The sequence below is a fragment of the Oncorhynchus mykiss genome, chromosome Y (assembly GCF_013265735.2).
Source record: "Oncorhynchus mykiss isolate Arlee chromosome Y, USDA_OmykA_1.1, whole genome shotgun sequence".
Lineage (NCBI taxonomy): Eukaryota > Metazoa > Chordata > Actinopteri > Salmoniformes > Salmonidae > Oncorhynchus > Oncorhynchus mykiss.
Window position 1 is genome coordinate 7,036,469 of NC_048593.1, and position 20,756 is coordinate 7,057,224.

The 20,756-nt window shown below is 42.8% G+C and overlaps 1 protein-coding gene across 2 annotated transcripts in view; it reads right to left on the minus strand.

Annotated features, from left to right (window-relative positions):
• LOC110509568 (electrogenic sodium bicarbonate cotransporter 1) overlaps positions 1-20,756 on the minus strand; it is a 72,976-nt gene that overhangs the window by 36,829 nt on the left and 15,391 nt on the right. For both annotated transcript variants that reach the window (XM_036967513.1, XM_036967514.1), the window contains exons 2-9: positions 18,994-19,067; positions 16,664-16,840; positions 11,131-11,266; positions 7,375-7,535; positions 6,988-7,170; positions 2,927-3,003; positions 1,699-1,856; positions 1,181-1,268 (exon numbers count right to left, since the gene is read on the minus strand). In XM_036967513.1, the coding sequence (XP_036823408.1) occupies positions 1,181-1,268; positions 1,699-1,856; positions 2,927-3,003; positions 6,988-7,170; positions 7,375-7,535; positions 11,131-11,266; positions 16,664-16,840; positions 18,994-19,067 (1,054 nt within the window). The remainder of the gene's footprint in view (positions 1-1,180; positions 1,269-1,698; positions 1,857-2,926; positions 3,004-6,987; positions 7,171-7,374; positions 7,536-11,130; positions 11,267-16,663; positions 16,841-18,993; positions 19,068-20,756) is intronic.

Consider the following 20,756-nt stretch of genomic DNA (forward strand, 5'->3'; position numbering starts at 1 on the left):
CTTTATCAAGGGTGCCAATAATTATGGACCTGACCGTCTGTAATCTCGCAAGATCAATTCCATATACCACCCACCACTGCGACATGTATGCTCACTTCGGCTGGCCCTCGCTACATATTCGTTCCACGACTCGTCTTTGCTAGGTAAAGCTCCGCCTTATCTCAGCTCACTGGTCACCATAACACCGACCCGTAGCACGCACTCCAGCAGGTATATCTCACTGGTCATCCCTAAAGCCAACACCCACTTTGGCCACCTTTCCTTCCAGTTCTCTGCTGCCAATGACTGGAACGAATTGTAAAAATCGCTGAAGTTGGAGACTTAAATCTCCCTCACTAACTTTAAGCATCAGCTATCTGAGCAGCTTACCGATCGCTGCAGCTGTACACAGCCCATCTGTAAATAGCCCATCCAATTACCTACCTCATCCTCATATTGTTTTTATTTACTTTTTTTGCTCTTTTGTACACCAGTATTTCTTCTGTCACATCATCATCTGCACATCTATCACTCCAGTGTTTATTTGCTAAATTGTAATTACTTCGCTACTATTGGCCTATTTATTGCCTTACCTCCTTACTCCATTTGCACACACTGTATATAGATTTTTCAATTGTGTTATTGACTGTACTTTGTTTATCCCATGTGTAACTGTTTTTGTCACAATGCTTTGCTTTATCTTGGCCAGGTTGCAGTTGTAAATGAGAACTTGTTCTCAACTGGCCTACCTGGTTAAATAAAGGTGAAATAAAAAACTTTAAAAAATAAAATGTGGAAGTATAAGGCTAAAATCAACTCTAACCGTACCATGACTTCAATCCCAGATCAACCTTGTAAGCCTTGCCAATTTCATAATTACAACTGTAGGATCCAGAAAGCCTTGTGTAAGACATGACATCTTAGTTTCCTAGACTACACCGTGTTGAGCCACATGCCACCTGGGTGCTATATATGGCCTGGAGTCCTCTTTCTGCCTATGTTAATCTCTTAATACTACAGCTGGCCAGACATTCACTAAACATAGGGCAAACATAGCAGCGCAGCAATAGACTCACACTCAGATTAACAAACAAAATATACATTCACACGGACCAAGTCCCTTGAACTCCAGGAAGACTGGACAGTATCAACTCCTTGGTAAATATACAATGTAAGCGGGCTGGACACAGTGGTCACGTACCTCATCAGACATGAGGGTGGCGATAGCGCGTCCGATCTCATGGTAAGAATTGGCTTTTCCTTTGGGCCCCAGCAGCACGAATAAAAACCTGAAAGGAAACGGAGAAAAAAGTAGAAGGATATTCAGAAATAGACAGTTAACAAAAAGCCAAAATTGGGTGAAACAGTGGTCACTAGTGGTTGAACTCTATAAATACAGTACCAATCATCCTCTACAGCAGGCCTGGGCAATTCCAGTCTTCGTGGGGGCCTGATTGGTGTCACACCTTTGCCCCATCCCTAGCAAACACCCCTGATTTAAACAAATTACATTTTTAACTGAAGATCATGATTATTCGATTATTGGAGTCAGGTGTGTTAGCTGGGGCTGGGGCAAAAGTATGACACCAATCAGGCCCCCCGAGGACTGGAATTGCCCAGGCCTGCTCTACAGGCTATGAGATATGTGGTATATTTGGTGGGTTTGTTTAGTTCTGGTGTGATTGTGATTGTAGTTGGTGTCAGAGGTCATTAGGTTACCTGGTAGGGACGGGGACCTCTGTCAGAGCTCCCAACATGACAGCCTGCTGCAGACGGACGAACGCCACGAAGGGCGTGTCCAGGAAGTCCACCTCTCCGACCAGGACGTTAGATGCCTCGGCATCACGAGGAAGCTTCTTCATAAACTTATTCCTCAGCTACAGATGGTGAGGGGGGGAAGATAAAGGGAGATTAAGAGAGAGGGGGGGACAAGAGATAAAGAGAAAGGGGAGAGAGAGAGAGTTGAACAAAGAGCAAGAGGAGAGAGCATGAGAAACAAAGATAGAGATGGAAAAAGAGAAAGAAAGCAATGAAATCCTAGCCTTGACCCACATTGACCTCCATTCAAAAGACACGGTGCTTGAAACGACTGTCCTTATCAGAGAAGAATGAGAAGAGCAGCAAAGGTACTGTAACAATGGACATTTCACATGCTCCAAAATTGTACATAGTTCCATGAATTAAATGGGGCCGCACAGTACAACTCGTCCCTGGCACATTGGCATTGCATGCTGATTTATGTGGCAACATTGCAGCTCGTCGCGTCTGTAGAAACAGATTAAAGCGTTTTTATCACTCTGTGACTCACTAACTCACAAGCCGTCTGAAAAAGGACACATAATGAAGTCCTTTCTGTTCATTGGTTATACACTTGAACAAGTCTCTAATAATGATATGTAATGAGAATGTAACACAGTAGCAACAGAAGAAAATATTCACCTCTGTGCAACTGTATACAGAATAACAGGCCAGGTGAATACCAGCCCTTCCCTTTAGGTCAATATGCCGCTAAATTCAAATTAAGGCCTAAGTGGGACACTGATGTACTACTTAGTCCCAGTGAAATGTTAAAAAAAACTAAACATCCAGAGACCTCGGGTGAGGAGATGATCAACTAAGCAAGGCCTTGGTTTTTTATCAAAAGCCAGAGCTATTTGACAAATGAGCTACTGTTGTCAGTGTAATTCCCGGAGTTAGTTACTGTGTCTGTGTACTGGTTTCAGCAGGCTTCAGGAGGAGTAGCAACATTGGCACTAAACACTTAAGAGAGAGTGTCAGGGCTCATCGGCTTTATCAGTCGAGCAAGGCCACACACCCCTAGGAACACACTCCATCACATACAACCACACACGCTGTGCCCAATCTTTGACCTTGCATAGTGTTAGAGCAGGAGTTGAAATTTAGAGTGCCCAAATAGATGCGCGCACACACACAATAATATCCTCACCTGGTCTCGATCTGGTTGGTCAGAGAAGTCGTTGAGGCTGTTAGAGGTCAGGTTCCGATGGGTCGTGGCTGGGCTACCTGTGGGGTCAGAGGTCAGAGTTCAAAGACCAGGACTGAGAGGGGTCACCGTGTTCATTAGAGCCCAAAACAGTCAAATGGTTTTTATAGCTTTCTGAAGTGGAGGTGAGTGTTTATTGGACCAGGTAGTCCCTCCCTGTTTCAGGCAGTTTTCTTCCGTTTGGTGCCTAATGAACACAACCCTGGGGTCCAACAAAGTCACTGAGATGAAAGATAAAGCACAAGTCACAGAAAAGACAAAAGGCCCAGTTAGATTAGACTGATCTCAGAGAAGGAGATGAAGAGAAACAGAAGAAAATAGGAACAGAAACTTCAGAAGGCCTAATATAAAAATCGGGAAGGCTGCCAGGGCTTAGTTAAGCTTTAGGGCCGATGCCAGCTGCAGTGGATCAGATCTTCTGACTGAAATCTCCCACTGCCGTGCCCTGTTCGTCTCTGATCTGATGCCAACTGGTCACTCACTGACACGGCAAAGCAGAGAGAGGGCACGGACACTCAGTCTTGTTTGTAGTCTATGGTGGGTTTGGTGGGCGAGTGGGAGAGATAGCCAGACTCAGTGAGAAGGCTGGCTTTGCATTGCAGTTCTGTTAACCTGACAAAGTTGTTCAAAAGTCAAGTAGGGCCTACATTAGCTAGTTGGTTGTTTACTAGTTCCCTGGGCATGACAGACTGACTTGGATGCTGTTTGATGCAGTCGTATAAAAAAATCCTCCAAAAATGGTGGACTGATTGTGATTTCCCATGAGAGTATTGTTTTCAGTCATCAATGCTATTATCAGCAATATGATTTTGGATCGCAAATTAGCACATATACTATTGTCAAGGTAGGTGTTATGACCTGTTATAGACTAATGTTATATGACTATTATAACCTGACTTACACAGGTATCCCACACTAGGGTGTTGTAATGCATTATAACCTGACTTACTGAAAAATGTCCATGTTTTAGAGTGTTTTATTGTTTTGTAACCCGACTTACAAAAGTATCCCACACAAGGGTATGTTATAATGCATTATAATGTTATAATCAGGGGTTGAAACCGGTTCAGGGAACAGAACTGAAAACCGGAAAATAATGACATTTTGTAAGGAACAGAAACGGAACCTGGAACGAAAGTTATCCATACTGTTTCTGAACAGATCCGTTATTTTAAAAACATGGGAACCAGTTAATAATATTACTTTTACGTTACAGGCATTTTTTCCTAGTCCCACAACAAAAGCGCCTATGCAAAGCCCTCACACTGTAAATCGAAACTTATTCCAGTGGCTGGCAGCAAGCTGATCATCTTTGCCTGTGTGTGTTTAAGCTACCTGCCCATCCCCACAACTGAAGAATGGCTACTGTACTGACGTTACAAACTTGATTTAGATGATAGAGATTTGTTATTAATTCACGTTTTTTTAAGGACACTATAGGCATAGTTATTACATTTCACATGGGATTTAATAACTACTTAAACTTAAACTTAAACTCTGGTACCGCTCTGCACACACAAGCTTGTTATCCACCTAACAAGCTGCCCAGCGCTTCAAGTTCAGAACTTTATTTTGCTAGTCGGAACAGTGGAACAAAAATAAGTGGTTCTGTTTAGAATGAAACAATAGGAAAATAACTTTGGTTCCAACCCCTGGTTATAATGTATTATAGCCTGACTTACACAGGCAAGTCTTGTGCCATATGTGTTATAACCTGACGTAATAAGGTATCAAATGTGTAATAAATGCATTATAACCTGACTTACTGATGTATTGCATGCTGGAGCTCCTTTGGACCTCCTCTATCGGTTCCTCAGAGCCGAGCGGGGTTGCATAAGGCACAAATTGGGACTGGGACTGGGGGTGGGAGTGGGGGAAGGGCTGGGGGTGTTCATGGGGACTGCGTGCTTTAGTGCAGACAGAGCATCCAGAGAGAGAGCGTAAATGAGTGAAGGGAGACAGGGAAAGGAAAGAAGTGAAAAGAAGAGAAAAGACAAGAACTTAGACTTTTCCTACAAAGCCAGTGTAGAGAATGTTAGTCTGCTAAGGAGAATAAAGAGCGCAGTTAGAGGTTAAAGAGAACAAGAACAATCTCACACACTTCAAAGTGCAGTACCATATTACTGTGAGTGGCTATCCAAGCAGTTACGGTTTTGATAAATAATTAAATCAGATGCTGTAAAGTCTGAATCCATTTCGGAGATAGTATTTAGAAGAAAAAAAAACAAGCATCAACACTCAGGGTTACAATAATCTTGCCAGGCACATTCACATGGTTAATAGTTCAGTCTATAGCCACCTAGATATACAGATGAAGTCGGAAGTTAACATACACGTAGGTTGGAGTCATTAAAACTTGGTTAGGACATCTACTTTGTGCATGACACTAGTAATTCTTCCAACAATTGTTCACAGACAGATTATTTCACTTATAATTCACTGTATCACAATTCCAGTGGGTCAGAAGTTAACATATGCTAAGTTGACTGTGCCTATAAACAGCTTGGAAAACTGCAGAAAATGATGTCGCGGCTTTAGAAGCTTCTGATAGGCTAATTGACATAATTTGAGTCAATTGGGGGTAGTGCCTCTTTGCTTGACATCATGGGAAAATCAAAAGAAATCAGACAAGACCTCAGAAAAAAAATAGTAGACCTCCACAAGTCTGGTTCATCCTTGGGAGCAATTTCCATATGCCTGAAGGTACCACGTTCATCTGTACAAACAATAGTACGCAAGTATAAACACCATGGGACCACGCAGCCGTCATACCACTCAGGAAGGAGACGCTTTCTGTCTCCTAGAAATTAATGTACTTTGGTGTGAAATGTGCAAATCAATCCCAGAACAACAGCAAAGGACCTTGTGAAGATGCTGGAGGAAACGGGTACAGAAGTATCTATATCCACAGTAAAACGAGTCCTATATCGACAAAACTTGAAAGGCCGCTCAGCAAGGAAGAAGCCACTGCTCCAAAACCGTCATAAAAAAGCCAGACTACTGTTTGCAACTGCACATGGGGACAAAGATCATACTATTTGGAGAAATGTCCTCTGGTCTGATGAAACAAAAATAGAACTGTTTGGCCATTATGACCATCATTATGTTTGGAGGAAAAAGGGGAGGCTTGCAAGCCAAAGAACACCATCCCAACCATGTAGCACGGGGGTGGCAGCATCATGTTGTGGGGGTGCATTGCTGCAGGAGGGACTGATGCACTTCACAAAATAGATGCCATCATGAGGGAGGAAAACTATGTGGATATATTGAAGCAATATCTCAAGACATCAGTCAGGAAGTTAAAGCTTGGACGCAAATGGGTCTTATAAATGGATATGACCCCAAGCATACTTCCAAAGTTGTGGCAAAATGGTTTAAGGACAACAAAGTCAAGGTATTGGAGTGGACATCACAAAGCCCTGACCTCAATCCTACGGAAATTTTGTGGGAGAAACGGAAAGTGTTTGCGAGCAAGGAGGCCTACAAACCTGACTCAGTTACACCAGTTCTGTCAAGTGGAATGGGCCAAAATTAACCCTACTTTTTGTGGGAAGCTTGTGAAAGGCTATCCGAAGGCAATGCTACCAAATACTAATTGAGTGTATGTAAACTTCTGACCAACTGGGAATGTGATGAAAGAAATAATAGCTTAAATAAATAATTCTCTCTACTATTATTCTGACATTTCACATTCTTAAAATAAAGTGGTGATCCTAATTTTTTTACTAGGATTTAATGTCAGGAATTGTGAAAAGCTGCGTTTAAATGGATTTGGCTAAGGTGTATGTAAACTTGTGAATTCAACTGTATGTAGCTATAACATCTTTAATGCAATCAAATGATGGCCCATAATGTTGAACATACACTACACCATATCCTATAGAATTGATGTTAAAGTCCACCAGAGGTAAAACATTTATCATTGTAGATGTGAATGGAATAAGGTAGGTAGGAGGAGGTAAGGACAAAAAATAAAGACTGCAACAAACTGGCCTCTGCATTACCATTCTGGTCTTGGTTGGAAAACAGCCTGCTTGCACTGGACACTGTCTTGCCGATGTCGGCAAGAGAGCGCAGGTTGGACTTCTTGGTCTGGTGACGATGTTTTCGTAGCAACGTGTACATGACTTGATCCTTCAGCTCGGCCTTCAGCTGACCAATCTCGATCTGGCTGTCAGTGATCAACTCTGAGAGAGGGAGGGGGGGGGGGGGGCAGAGAGGGGCAAAGGGAAATGAAGAGCATGTCAATATTGAGGACACTAGGTTTCAAAGAACACTGTTTTGCAATGTCCCAATTGTAAAAGCACTGTACAGTCAGACACACTGACTGATGATTTTGCGTGTCTGGTGCAGTGAGATGCCGGGGCTTATGTGAAGTGTAGTTGTCTTACCAACCACCTGTGGTAGAGTGGAGGCCTCCAGGTCCAGCAGGATGGTGCCTTTCTCGATACAGGTCTTCAGCTCAAACAGACTGTGAAGGGACAGGGTGGCCACGTGGGGCTTACTCCAACGCTCGCCTCCCTTTTCCACCTTCTCCTCAAACTTTATCCACCTAGAGAGAAATAGATTAAGACACAAAGAAAGAGAGGGTATGGGGTGAGTGAGTGAGTGAGTGAGTGAGTGAGTGAGTGAGTGTGAGAGTGTGAGAGAGAGAGAGAGAGAAGGGAATAACCTTGGTTAAGTCATTACGGGGGTGCAGGTTCTGCAAGGTAAGTTATAATCCCAACAAAGCCTTTCATATCATTTCACAGCCAAAAACGTGCCGAAGACAAAAGGAGACAAGGACAGTTCTTTTTTTAAAGTTTACAAAACAATGTTTAAGTTACTGACCTCTATGTCATGCTTTCATCACTGTTCACGGAAAATAGCAGGGGACGCGGGACGACCCAATACAAAAACTATACATTTACATGCTGAACGTGGTTCTTTCCATTGCCAAGTCGTGGTTCTTCCTTGAAAAGTTGCGGCGTACTGCAGCACAGTTTGCGGGGTGCCGCAGAATTCTATGGCACGTCATTTAAGTGGCAGCCATTGTTGCCAGAATGGCGCAATTTACCACAATCTGTCACCATCTACCAAACGGTTGCGGCGTAAGCTCCAAAACTTTTAAAGGTAGAACCACTGTAACCGTACACATCAAAGCATCTTAAAATAACAGCCTCTGAACTAAGACAAGGACCACACACACCCTCTGTGGCAGTCAGAACCTTGAGGGGGAGAGGTTCATCCCTTTAGAATTCTTCACATTTCTCCATAACAAAGAGCTATTCACCTGGTCCAGGAGAGGGTGAGGGGATGGGGTTTCCTAGGAGGATAGAGTGTCCCTATGGTCATAACTCATGCTCCATCGGGCCTCATCTAACCTCGGTCCCCCTGACTCACCTCCATTCAGGCCCCCGGAGGGGAGGGGAGAGGAGGGAGGGAGGGAGGGGTAGGGGACCCCTGGGACACTTACAGCCTTAGGGATTTACTTTCCCTCTAATGGGGAGGCAGGGATGAGGGAAGGGGGGGGGGGGGACAGGGAGCTGGAACCCACAGGGAGTTTGGGGGTGGACTGAAATCTTCTAACGCACAATTCAGACACCGAACATATGGCGAGGCGAACTGAATAGAAATTAAGAATGGGCTGGCATGGTTGAGAGCTTTGCTTGACATACTGATTGGTTTCATACAACCGTTGCAGACTTCCTCGTTGGTTTTGTGTCAAATTCAGGCATAACACCGACCTCTTGTTTTAAAGAAACCAAGTTATTGCACTAAAAATACAAATAAAGATGATTCACACACCTGTGCGTGCATTGCTGAAGTTAATGTTTGAAACTGTGAATATGATTGGTTTAATGTCCCAGTTAATGTAACGTGTCTTCAGATTTCATAACTTCCTTTTACTAAGGAATCAGGAAGAGTCTCCTCATCCCTATAATAGGCCATGAGATCTGTTAGAGATAGCGATATTATGCCTACTGTGCAACGTAAACATTCAATTTGTACGCTGATGTATTGCCCATCGGTTATGACTGTTTCAACCGCTGTGTTGAAAAGTCATGTTTTAACCGTCTTTTCTGGTTTCAAAGAACACCAAAAACGACGCTAACCATGAGCCTTAGCCTCAACTGAAAATCTGAGATCATGACTGTGCTTCCGTTGTGGGTGTGGTAGAAAGCAACCTTTATTTGCATTATCATATATTAATATGCATGACCATTTCTCCCGACAGTGGAAGAACTGCTCTGGCTCGCTGCATGAAACAGAGGCGTGCTTCACCTGCACCGCACCAAAAGAGAGTCAGAGGCTGCCGAACTATCGTCAAATGTCCGACGAGGCGCACTGTTTCAGACGGCACTCTACCCACGCTCTTCCAAAGAGTGGCATTTTTTTTCTGTTCAGAGTGGCGATGTTTGAACTAGGGCTAAGACACTCGATTCAAGTATTACAGCAGGGGTTTATTGGAGGTTGTAAGTGAATGGGTAAAGGAGCACGTATCTTTCAGTATGTGTGTACATGTCTCTGTCAGTGAGTGGTAAGGTGAGAAAGAAAGGGAGGAAACAGAGAGACAGAGAGAGAGAGAGAGAGGGTGGGGGCAAGAGAGAGAGAGAGAGGGTGGGGGCGAGAGAGGTGGAGAGGGGGGAGCGAGAAAATGATAGGGTGTGAGTATCAGTGTGTGGCTGTATGATAATAGATAAGCCTACTACTGAAACTCAGAGGTGTATAAAGCAGACATTTGTTTCCCTAAAGATAATGTCCATTGTCTTCCACCTGCAATGCTATTACTGTCTCCGTCCGTCCGTCTGTTCGTCTGCCCGTCTGTCACTTTGAGCCAACCAGGAACTGGTTCATTTCTATTTCATTACTGTGCTTGTTTTCCTAAGTGGCACTCTATTCCCTATTTAGTGCACTACTTTTGACCAGGGCCCTTAGGGTCGAAACTTTATATGTATTAAGCGCATCAGAGTATTAATACTGATGTTGGATCAGATCCCCCCCCCATCCGTCCGCTTAATCTTAAATCATCTACATATGTAGGATCTTAATTTGAGCCAGTTTGCACAGTTCAGGAAAAGAATCCTGCAGCAACAGGAAATGTGAATTATTATAATTAAATGGACAATTTTGTAGGGTTTGACATTTTCCATTAGGGCAAATCAAGTCTGAAATGTCAAAGTGGAAATGATAAACTTTAGAAGCCTTTTTAAAACTCAAATACACTACAAGTTTGCATTTCCTGCTTTGCAGAAAAATGACAGCAACAAAAGAGTGATCCAATTGAAATCCTACATCTGCAAAAGGCATAATGTATCCGAAATCAACACTGAGGCGCTGTCAGAAAGCCACCTGTCCAGAAAGAAGATCACATGGTAGGTAACTGAGGTTGTTGTGTTCTGGGTTCGCTGAGGGGACAGTGCAGTGTTGTTCATCCAGATAAGAGTGGGCAAGGAGTTCACTGGAGGACACACTATTCTCCTGTGCAGGAATTCATGTTAGTGATGGGGGGGGGGTGTATACCGTTACATATCGCAAAATTATTTTGAACGATAATATATTGATGCTTTGACTCCAAGTGTCACTAAAAAAATACTAAATAATACAAAAATATATAATTTGTTGGGGAGCGTTAGCGCTAGTCAGCTGTACCTGCAAGAAAACAATTTGTCTTCCTATAGCTTGTTCTCCATCTTCAAATGTGAGCCAAAATATTTTCAGCTTTTTTATTTTCATGACTGATGAAAACTAATTTTCTTGTGCTCTCTCTGCAGCAGACATACACTGAGTGTACAAAACATTAAGAACACCTTCCTAACATCAAATTGCAATACAAGCGCAGTATGGAATTGCACCTAAATATCGTGTTAATATAGTATCGTGAGGTCCCTGGCAATTCCCAGCCCTAATTGATGTACACACACACAAACACTCCCCTACATCTATACACACACCCGATACTGCAATATACCATAGCTGGGTGTGTGTTGTTGACAAGGGGTTAACATTACTAAGCCTTGATGGCCCAAGTTAAATGTGTAAAGCCATGACATTTGAACTGACGCACATGAGTGTGAGTGATTTACTGACCAACTCTCCAACTAAAGGAAAGAGTCAGTGTGTGTGTGTACGGTACACCATATTCATGTGTATAGATGACCGCTCACCTGGCTGTCTCCTTCCACTCCATCTCCTGTCCATCGACGGCCAGCAGTTCGTCCAACTCAGTAAAGAGCTGAGGGGGCGGGGGTCCGTCATCCTCCTCACCCAGGATGAACCTGATCCTCTCTGCTGCTGCGGAGACTGGATGGGGAGGAAAAGAGCGAGAGAGCGAGAGAGCAGGTGGAGAGAGAAAGAGAGGGAGCAAAGACGAGCGAAAGATCACATGAGGGTCTGAGGCTCAGTGGTTAAAGCAACAACAACAAAATCTCATGACTGAAATTTAAGTCATATTGAAGGGCCATATTGAAATTTTGAAATCGAGGGTTGCACAGATTGTTTTATGACCGATTCATTTGTCACAATCAATTTCGGGCAAGAAAAAGGACAGTTATTTGAAAATACTGTACAAAAGGTCTATTTTCATTTCTACATTCTTTATCTACAGTAGTTTTAGACATTCAAGTGTGTCCTGGAGTGGGGGGGGGGGGTTTACCCAAAATAATCAATCATTCTTACTCAAAACCTCTCATGTCACCCATATGACGGAAATCTGTCGCCGTGACGGATAACTTTAAACCCCTTGTCTGAGGTAGGCCTGTGTCAGTAATATTACTGATCACTACTATTGGCGGGCATGTTGTAGTGTGCTCACTGGCAGCTCCCATCTGTACGTCATCACATCATAACTCATTATATAAAGACGGGAATTCAGACAGAAATAAAATACCAGTCACAACATGTGCATGACCCGTAAATAAATGTTACGGTAAATACGTGTATGCTTAGCTCACTCTCCTCTGACCTCCCTACAGATCTCCCTACTTCCTAGGAGCAGGGCTTCCAGAATGAGACACTCACTAAGCCAGAGCTGATGGAATGCGTAGCGTAAGGGAAGGCAATCACACACCTGATGGACTGACAGAAATGTTCTGTGTGTATGTGTGTTTCAGGAAATGACTTCCTTCTAAGAAAAGGGGTTATGTCTACTTGTCACCAGGTGTGTGTGACTAATGAGTCATATTTTTAAATCTCTCATGGAGATTCACTCGTCTGTTACGCATAGTTTTGGGTTAGCCGGGATTGCGTTGAGAAAGGCCGTAAAATGCAACACAAATAACTTGGTGTATATAGAGATAGATAGACATAGAGAGACGTCGCTTCAGAGAACGTCCTTTTTCTTCTTTTTTTTTTTTTTAAGTTGGAGAAGCCGATAAGCTGACACCCGAGAGGCATTTCGTCACAAGTAGATTTGTGAGAATAGATAAGAGTTGTATTGACATCTGCTGTCACTTCTATGAATAGGAGAGGGAAAGGTTGTGCAACTCCTGTAGAGTCGATGTCACAAAGAGGATGTGAAGATGTCAATCACCAGGCTATTTCTGAAGGACGAGAGTTTCCTACGGAAGCCATTAATAAGCTCCAAAGACTAACTGACTTACTGACACCTAAGAAACACTCCCACACACCAAAGAGGGCTTAAAGGGGTCAATCTGCAGTTGCAACATCCATTTTTTGACTGATTAATTAATGATATGTTCCCATTGATAAATGCCCCATGAGCTTAGTTCAACTGTCGTACACCATTAGAACCCAAAATAGAATCTTGTTTACGCCAATGTTTAGAATTAAAGTTAATGTCACAAACCACTGTCTAGCCTCAAAACACAGTTAAAACTATCATTTTGATATCATAGATGATCAGTCCTTGCATCCCTAGCTCTGTTCATGAATTTGCTTACATTTCTCCAATCACACCCCTCAGCTTTTGACCAAAACAGGGGTGGGGATGCCCCGGTGTTATTGTTTCAGCTTCGGATTGCCCCTTTAAGAGTTGCTTTACATAGTTCACAAAATAATTGTGAAATAATTTGCAGTGGTAAAGTTTTTTTTTTTTAAGTAAGCTTTTAATCCATGGCTAATCACTTTGTGCTCTATAAATACAGTTTTCCATTGTTGCAGTTTATTATATGGATTTCATTTCTATGACAACTTTGTCCTGTTCCATTCGGAGATGCTCATATACAAAGTCATACTGCATAACTGCTCAAAATAAACAAAGAGGGAATAAATCACAGAGTGTAAACAAATATCACATGTTCCTGACAAGACAAGGGGAATACAGAGTTATATTTTCAGTCCTGTATATGGTACACCAGACTGTTAGGACTCCCTGACATAGACCATACAGACATAAGGGAAATGTTCACTAGACTAGAGCATATCAGCTCCCCAAAACAAAACAAAATAAAAACAAAAACAAACACGCACGCACGCACGCAACCTTTTGTCCCTCTGATGTCTGCAGCGTGTGTGTGTGTACATGCGTGCTAGCGCGAATAGGTGCGTGTGCCCTTCTGTCTGACTTTTAGAGCCTGACTTTTACAACGGAGTGTTTGTTAACGCCGTACAGAACATTATGCCATTCAACTCCTAAATCTACCAACTGGTATTATCAATAAAAAAAAAACGGGGCTTTGTTGCTGTTGCACACAACTCTCAGGTGGGCGGCTTCACACTGTTTGCCAAAATCAACAGGATTAAGGGGAATTAGCCAGAGGGCAAAACAGAGTTCGGAAAATCCTCAAAGTTAACATTTTTTGTGCTGTAGACTTGTAGGATAGGCGTCTGCGTGTGTTGTGATGCGATGGCACGTTGCCCATACTAAGGTTGTGTGGCGGGAACCTGGTTACTGGGATTTATCGCTCAAAACCTCTCCCTTTTCCTGGGATAAATACATGTGTGAAACCGGTCAAATCTAATAAATGATGTAGATGAACAGGATGGCGTGAAATGGAACTGTTCAATTATATGTGATGTCTAAATCTGGCTTCTCTACGGCCACTGAATGACGAATCAACGCTCAGGGTGGGGACAGACCGCCCATCTCAGTACGGAGCACACTTCACAATGCATGTCAACCCCTCATCTCATCATGGTAACTTTTTTTCTTGTGACAGGTAGGCTTACATTTGCTGGGGCATAGTCTATGCTACAGTAATATAAAGACCAAATGCACGTCTAATTTACCCATCTCCATCTGGCTTTCGGGGTTCACCTTGTTTTTTAAACCGTATCGTTCCTGTATCGTATCGGAGCCCATTTATCAAGATACGTCTTGAATCGTCTTGAAAGGGAAAGATGCACATCCCTAGTAGCTAACCAGGGTTGGTGACATGACCACACCCTTATCAATATCCCGCTATAGACCAAGAACAGGACCAGGTAAAGGCAATGTGTGTCAATGATATAATCCTCTTCAGTGTACTGACACTTGGCGTAATTGGCCATAGCTAAGTTCATCGTCAATACAGTGTGTCAGGGTATTTATGGTTTGGGGGGGTTCAAGACCGTGTGATAGTATTCCCTCTAGTTACCCTCTCAGTCAACCACAAAGAGCTGTTTACAGCAACATCATTTCGCAGACAGACAGAGAGGGTGGTTTATGGAAAAGTGTATACTACAGGTAGTGTCAGAGACAGGCAGACAGAGAGGGGATTATGGTTAAGTACACACTACAGGTACTGGCTGTCTGGCTGGCTGGGTGCCTTGTCACAGCCAAAAGAGTCCCCCATCCCTGAGTCCGCCTGGTTCTGTTCCAATGCATCCGAGCAGAGATAAGAACTTCATAAACAGCCGCTAACGCTTGGTTTTTATTTGTGTGCATGGCTCTGTGTGGATCATACAACATATAAATGTTACAGGGCAAATTAAGGACAGACACTGACAGAGATAAGATACCATGGAGCGCACATTTCAATCAAGAGTATCTCTATGGATCAGTGGAGGATGGTGGGAGTTGTTTTCAATACCGTTCCATATATACCTAACCCTAACCTTAGCAAGCAGTTGCTTTTCAACAGACAGTTTGTTGACCATCTACAGATGGAGAATCCGAACTATCCACATTAAGTGTGACCGTTCATTCTGTCCGTCAAAGTTACACAAGACCATAACTCTGATCTCTGTCTACCTCCGCTTTGCTTCCCTTTCAAGTGTGTGTACTGATGGTCACGTCCATGGGGTCAGCAGGATCTTTCAACCAGATCTAAACTCCATCAGTGACCCAAACAGAGGAGAATTAATCTCCTTCTGTCCCCTCTTTTCAATCATCAACTAGACATACTGCTGCTTGCCGCTGTATTTCTGCAGGGGGATATACTCTTTACTGCTGTTAGGCCATCAACTTTGAGCCCCGAAGTAATAAAACCAACATTAAGGGCTATCAACACGCTGGATTAAAGCAGTTGACTGCAAGGAGGGGTAACTGCACAGTCAAGAGAAACCCTGAATGTGTGAAAGTTGCTTGTTGTGGTTTGGATTATTATGGTTTTGACACATCTCTATTTGACGTGACACCAACGGAGTCACAGACAGAAGGTATGGCACGAGTCTATCATGAGCTTCGGTGTTAGTTTACATTTAGGACAAGCGTCCTGCCCATTTATTCTCTGGTTTAAGCCTGCAGTATGGAAATAGCATTCTTAGCATAAAAACAACTCCACCTGGATTTATTTGTTGAGTGGTCTAGTGTGAACCAACAGCTAAAAGTAACACATCCGTGAATACTGATGTAGTGAGGTTTGGTTAACAACGATGTGTTACTAGGCAATACTAGGCCAGGGGAATTAGGTAATAGTTTCTCAGTCAGCGATGCTGTCGATGAACAGTTTTCTAATGTCAACATACTGTAAGGTATCCCAAGGCTGACAGAGATCTACCAAATCTATCTAATTAAATGGTTATCAGGATATTCATCAGGATATTCATGAGTGAAACGTAAACTGGTTGGTTGATTATTCCCTATATTGGTTGTGATGGGTTCTGATTTTTTAACCTCTGAAATAATGAGAAATACTTATTTTTTACCTTTATTTAACTAGGAAAGTCAGTTCATAACAAATTCTTATTTTCAATGACGGCCCAGTGGGTTAACTGCCTTGTTCAGGGGAAGAACGACAGATTTTTACCTTGTCAGCTCGGGGATTCGATATTGCAACCTTTCGGTTACTAGTCCAATGCTCTAACCACTAGGCTACCCTGCCACCCTACTTATTAATTTCACTGAGGAAGAGACGGTAATGTATAACATTTACATTATATCAGGATATGTTATTGTTAGCCATTAGGGATCCTATGGGAGGAGAAGAGAAACAGTCTGGTACAAGTCACCATGACAGCCGTGAGTTGGAGAGGAGTGAGGAATTTGGGCAGAGGTCAAGTTAGATGAAGTGGGGAAGAATATATATCACTAATCTTCTGGATAGCAACAGAGGTGTATTGGCTGTTCAGATCTGTAAGGAGGGGCTCAGCATATGAGAAAGGGTTAATTATCAGTGATTGTGTGAATATATCCATTGTCTTATGCAGCTGTATGACCCAGTGGGTGAATAAACTTGGTTTGAGCTCGATTAAGCGTCTGAGTTTTTTACTCTGTTTATTTAGAACCTAACAGTTGAAAGATCCATAGATCTATTCACTCCTTGTTTTTACTAGTGGAGATGCACGCTGGGTAGTGTAGTCTCTCCTGTCATAACTCACTGAGAGGTTTGAGGATGTTGGGTGCTGCCTCATCAGCATTCTCTCCGTCCGTTTTGTCCCCCTCTACGTTCTCCACCGGCCTCTCCTTCCTCTCCTTGTGGCTGGACTTGCGTCGGTGGCGCCGCCTCCGCTGGTAGCTCTTGGGCACGTGTACGCCGATGTACACAGTGTGGTGACCTGAGGGAGGGAGAGGGGACAAAATGCAAAGGACGCAGGTTAGATTAGGAGGACTACGATTACTATGCCAAGGAAGTAACATTAATCCTGCCATGCTGATAATCCGCATCAAACGGAAGAAATGCACAAAATCAATGAGGATCAGTTCGGTAAGTAAAACTGTGGGATAGACAGGGATTGATTAGATTTGACAGGGGGAGGGTTGGATGTCAAATAATACATATAGATGTATGCCTACTGATCGATTTGGCTACCTGCCTTTAGGTATGAATTAGGCTGTTACCAAACAAAAGTTATCTGACAAAACAACCTTTGTTCGTCAAGCTGTTTCCCCTGGGCCAATCCGACTGGGATCTGTCCTCATCCTGACACATGCTGGGGATGTAAATAAATTTCAACCACTTCCCGTGCAGCAGCTCTGACAGGAAACTGCTAAACATCTCCAGGAAGTCATTTCAGAGAGAGAAAGAAACAGTCCCACAGAGCCAGATGCTCCAGCACACAGATTTCTGTATCCCAGCCTGGTCAAAGTTCTTTAGGATTGTATACACGATCCCAATGTACACTAATGTAGGTATTGGTTACTCTCTGTTATTATCTATACATAGTCAGTTTAACAACTCTAGCGACATGTACATATTACCTCAATTACCTCGACTAACCAGTGCCCCAGCACATTGACTCTGTACCGGTACTTAAAAAAATTTAAAAAATTAAAACAAGTTTTGGTTGTTAGGTTTGTTGTTTAGGTTAGGGCTTGTAAGCAAGCATTTCACTGTAAGGTCTACCTCCACCTCTTTATTTGGCATATGTGACAAATAACATTTGATTTGGTTGGCATGGGTAATCTATACAAAACAGAACTCACACCTCACTCCCTAGTGCAGGGGTCTCCAACCCTGTTCCTGGAGAGCTACCCTCGTCTTATCAACCAGCTAATTATTCAAATCAGATTAGGGTTGATTAGGTTTGGAGTGAAAACTGAATGGTAGCTCTCCAAGAACAGGGTTGGAAAGAACTGCCCTAGTGTGATCTCACACACATGCTAACATTCTAACATGCTACATTCTAATATGCTACGTGCTACATTCTAACATGCTACATTCTAACATGCTACATTCTAACATGCCTATATGTAGCATTCACAGTGGATTTAGGGAGTCAAGTGAAGACATTTTACAGGCTGCTTTTTAAATGTTGCTTATATATTTTCATCTTATCTGAAAGTAGTATTATGAATATTATATTATAAACTAGGCTTTACAAAGGTCACTTAAAATCAGAGCACTGACTACATGGCAGGACAGGCTGTCTTGGGATGTATAAAAAAAAGAGTTGAGATCAACCAGGGGTCATCCACCAAAAGGCGAAATCCATTCAAACATAAGGTTGGTCGTGACTGAGTAATGTGGCTTTGAGTGATTTCACATTCAGTTTGACTGTGGCTTTCTGGCTGTTTCTGGCTGTCTGGCTGATTATTTTCACTGTGTGACTCCATGTGAGGTGAACTCTGGATTTGGAGGTTCTTTGAACTGGGGGAAATTCTAAGACACAATCTCACAGAAAGGTGAGATAGCTGGCAGATATGGCTGTGTACACACTGCCTATCAAATCTTAAACTGTGGCATGATTGTCTCTCTGTGTGTGTGTGTGTGTGTGTGTGTGTGTGTGTGTGTGGTGTCAAAATTTGTAAGAATGTATGCGTTTGTGAAAACGCGTGTGTGTGTGTGCTGGCCATTGGGGAGATTAAAGGAGTAAACATCTTCATGTGGGGAGTAGGGCAGGCATTACATGGCTTGATAAACCTGTGTTATGCGCTCCACATCTTTATCTTCAATATTAATCCCTCCTATACGTCATCCTGATATTAGTGGGAAAACCACAACAATAGAGAACCAATAGAAAACACAAACCTGGAGAGAGAGTACTACGAAATAGGGTAGTGGAGAGTGACAGCTGGCAAAAAAGGATGGCGCAGGAGAGAAAGGGGTGGGAGAAGTGATGGAGAGAGGAAGTGCGAGGAAGGGAGAGGAGGGAGAAATAAAAGGGGTAGACTTGTGGAGTTGGTGGTTGAGAGGCATGAGAGAAGGAGACATTATATATTAACATTGTTAGCCAGCCATCATAGACGTCAGAGGCTCAGTGCTCTTTACCTTCCACTTCCTCCTCATCACAGACATGCTTGACGAAGGACGCACCTCTGTCCAACACCGCCTCATCCTCCACCCTGCAGGAACAACAGGAACACTGAGAACAGGGGAATAGATCTAGAACACTTGTAGAGCAGGTGAATCGACCTCCAACACTCATAGAGCAGGGGAATAATAATGGGAATTGATGGGAAATGTAAAATATATCACTAGCCACTTTAAACAATGCTACCTAATATAATGTTTACATACCCTACATTATTCATCTCATATGTATATACTGTACTCTATATCATCTACTGCATCTTTATGTAATACATGTATCACTAGCCACTTTAACTATGCCACTTTGTTTACATACTCATCTCATATGTATATACTGCACTCAATACCATCTACTGTATCTTGCCTATGCCACTCTGTACCATCACTCATTCATATATCTTTATGTACATATTCTTTATCCCCTTACACTTGTGTCTATAAGGTAGTAGTTTTGGAATTGTTAGCTAGATTACTTGTTGGTTATTACTGCATTGTCAGAACTAGAAGCACAAGCATTTCGCTACACTCGCATTAACATCTGCTAACCATGTGTATGTGACAAATAAAATTTGATTTGATTTGAATAAACCTAGAACACTCGTAGAGCAGGGGAATAAACCTAGAACACTCGTAGAGCAGGGGAATAAATTTAGAACACTTGTAGAGCAGGGGAATCGACCTAGAACACTAGTAGAACAGGGGAATCGACCTAGAACACTCGTAGAACAGGGGAATCAACCTAGAACACTCGTAGAGCAGGGGAATAGACCTAGAACACTCGTAGAACAGGGGAATATAACTAGAACACTCGTAGAACAGGGGAATCAACCTAGAACACTCGTAGAACAGGGGAATATAACTAGAACACTCGTAGAGCAGGGGAATATAACTAGAACACTTGTAGAACAGGGGAATCAACCTAGAACACTCGTAGAACAGGGGAATATAACTAGAACACTCGTAGAGCAGGGGAATATAACTAGAACACTCGTAGAACAGGGGAATATAACTAGAACACTCGTAGAGCAGGGGAATATAACTAGAACACTCGTAGAACAGGGGAATATAACTAGAACACTCGTAGAACAGGGGAATATAACTAGAACACTCGTAGAGCAGGGGAATATAACTAGAACACTCGTAGAGCAGGGGAATATAACTAGAACACTCGTAGAGCAGGGGAATAGACCTAGAACACTCGTAGAGCAGGGGAATAGACCTAGAACACTCGTAGAACAGGGGAATATAACTAGAACACTCGTAGAACAGGAGAATAGACCTACAACACTAGTGAACAGGGGAATATAACTAGAACACTAGTGAACAGAGGAATCAACCTAGAACACTCGTAGAGCAGGGGAATAGACCTAGAACACTCGTAGAGCAGGGGAATATAACTAGAACACTCGTAGAACAGGGGAATATAACTAGAACACTCGTAGAACAGGGGAATATAACTAGAACACTCGTAGAACAGGGGAATATAACTAGAACACTCGTAGAGCAGGGGAATATAACTAGAACACTCGTAGAACAGGGGAATATAACTAGAGCACTTGTAGAACAGGGGAATATAACTAGAACACTCGTAGAGCAGGGGAATAGACCTAGAACACTCGTAGAGCAGGGGAATAGACCTAGAACACTCGTAGAACAGGGGAATATAACTAGAGCACTTGTAGAACAGGGGAATATAACTAGAACACTTGTAGAACAAGAGG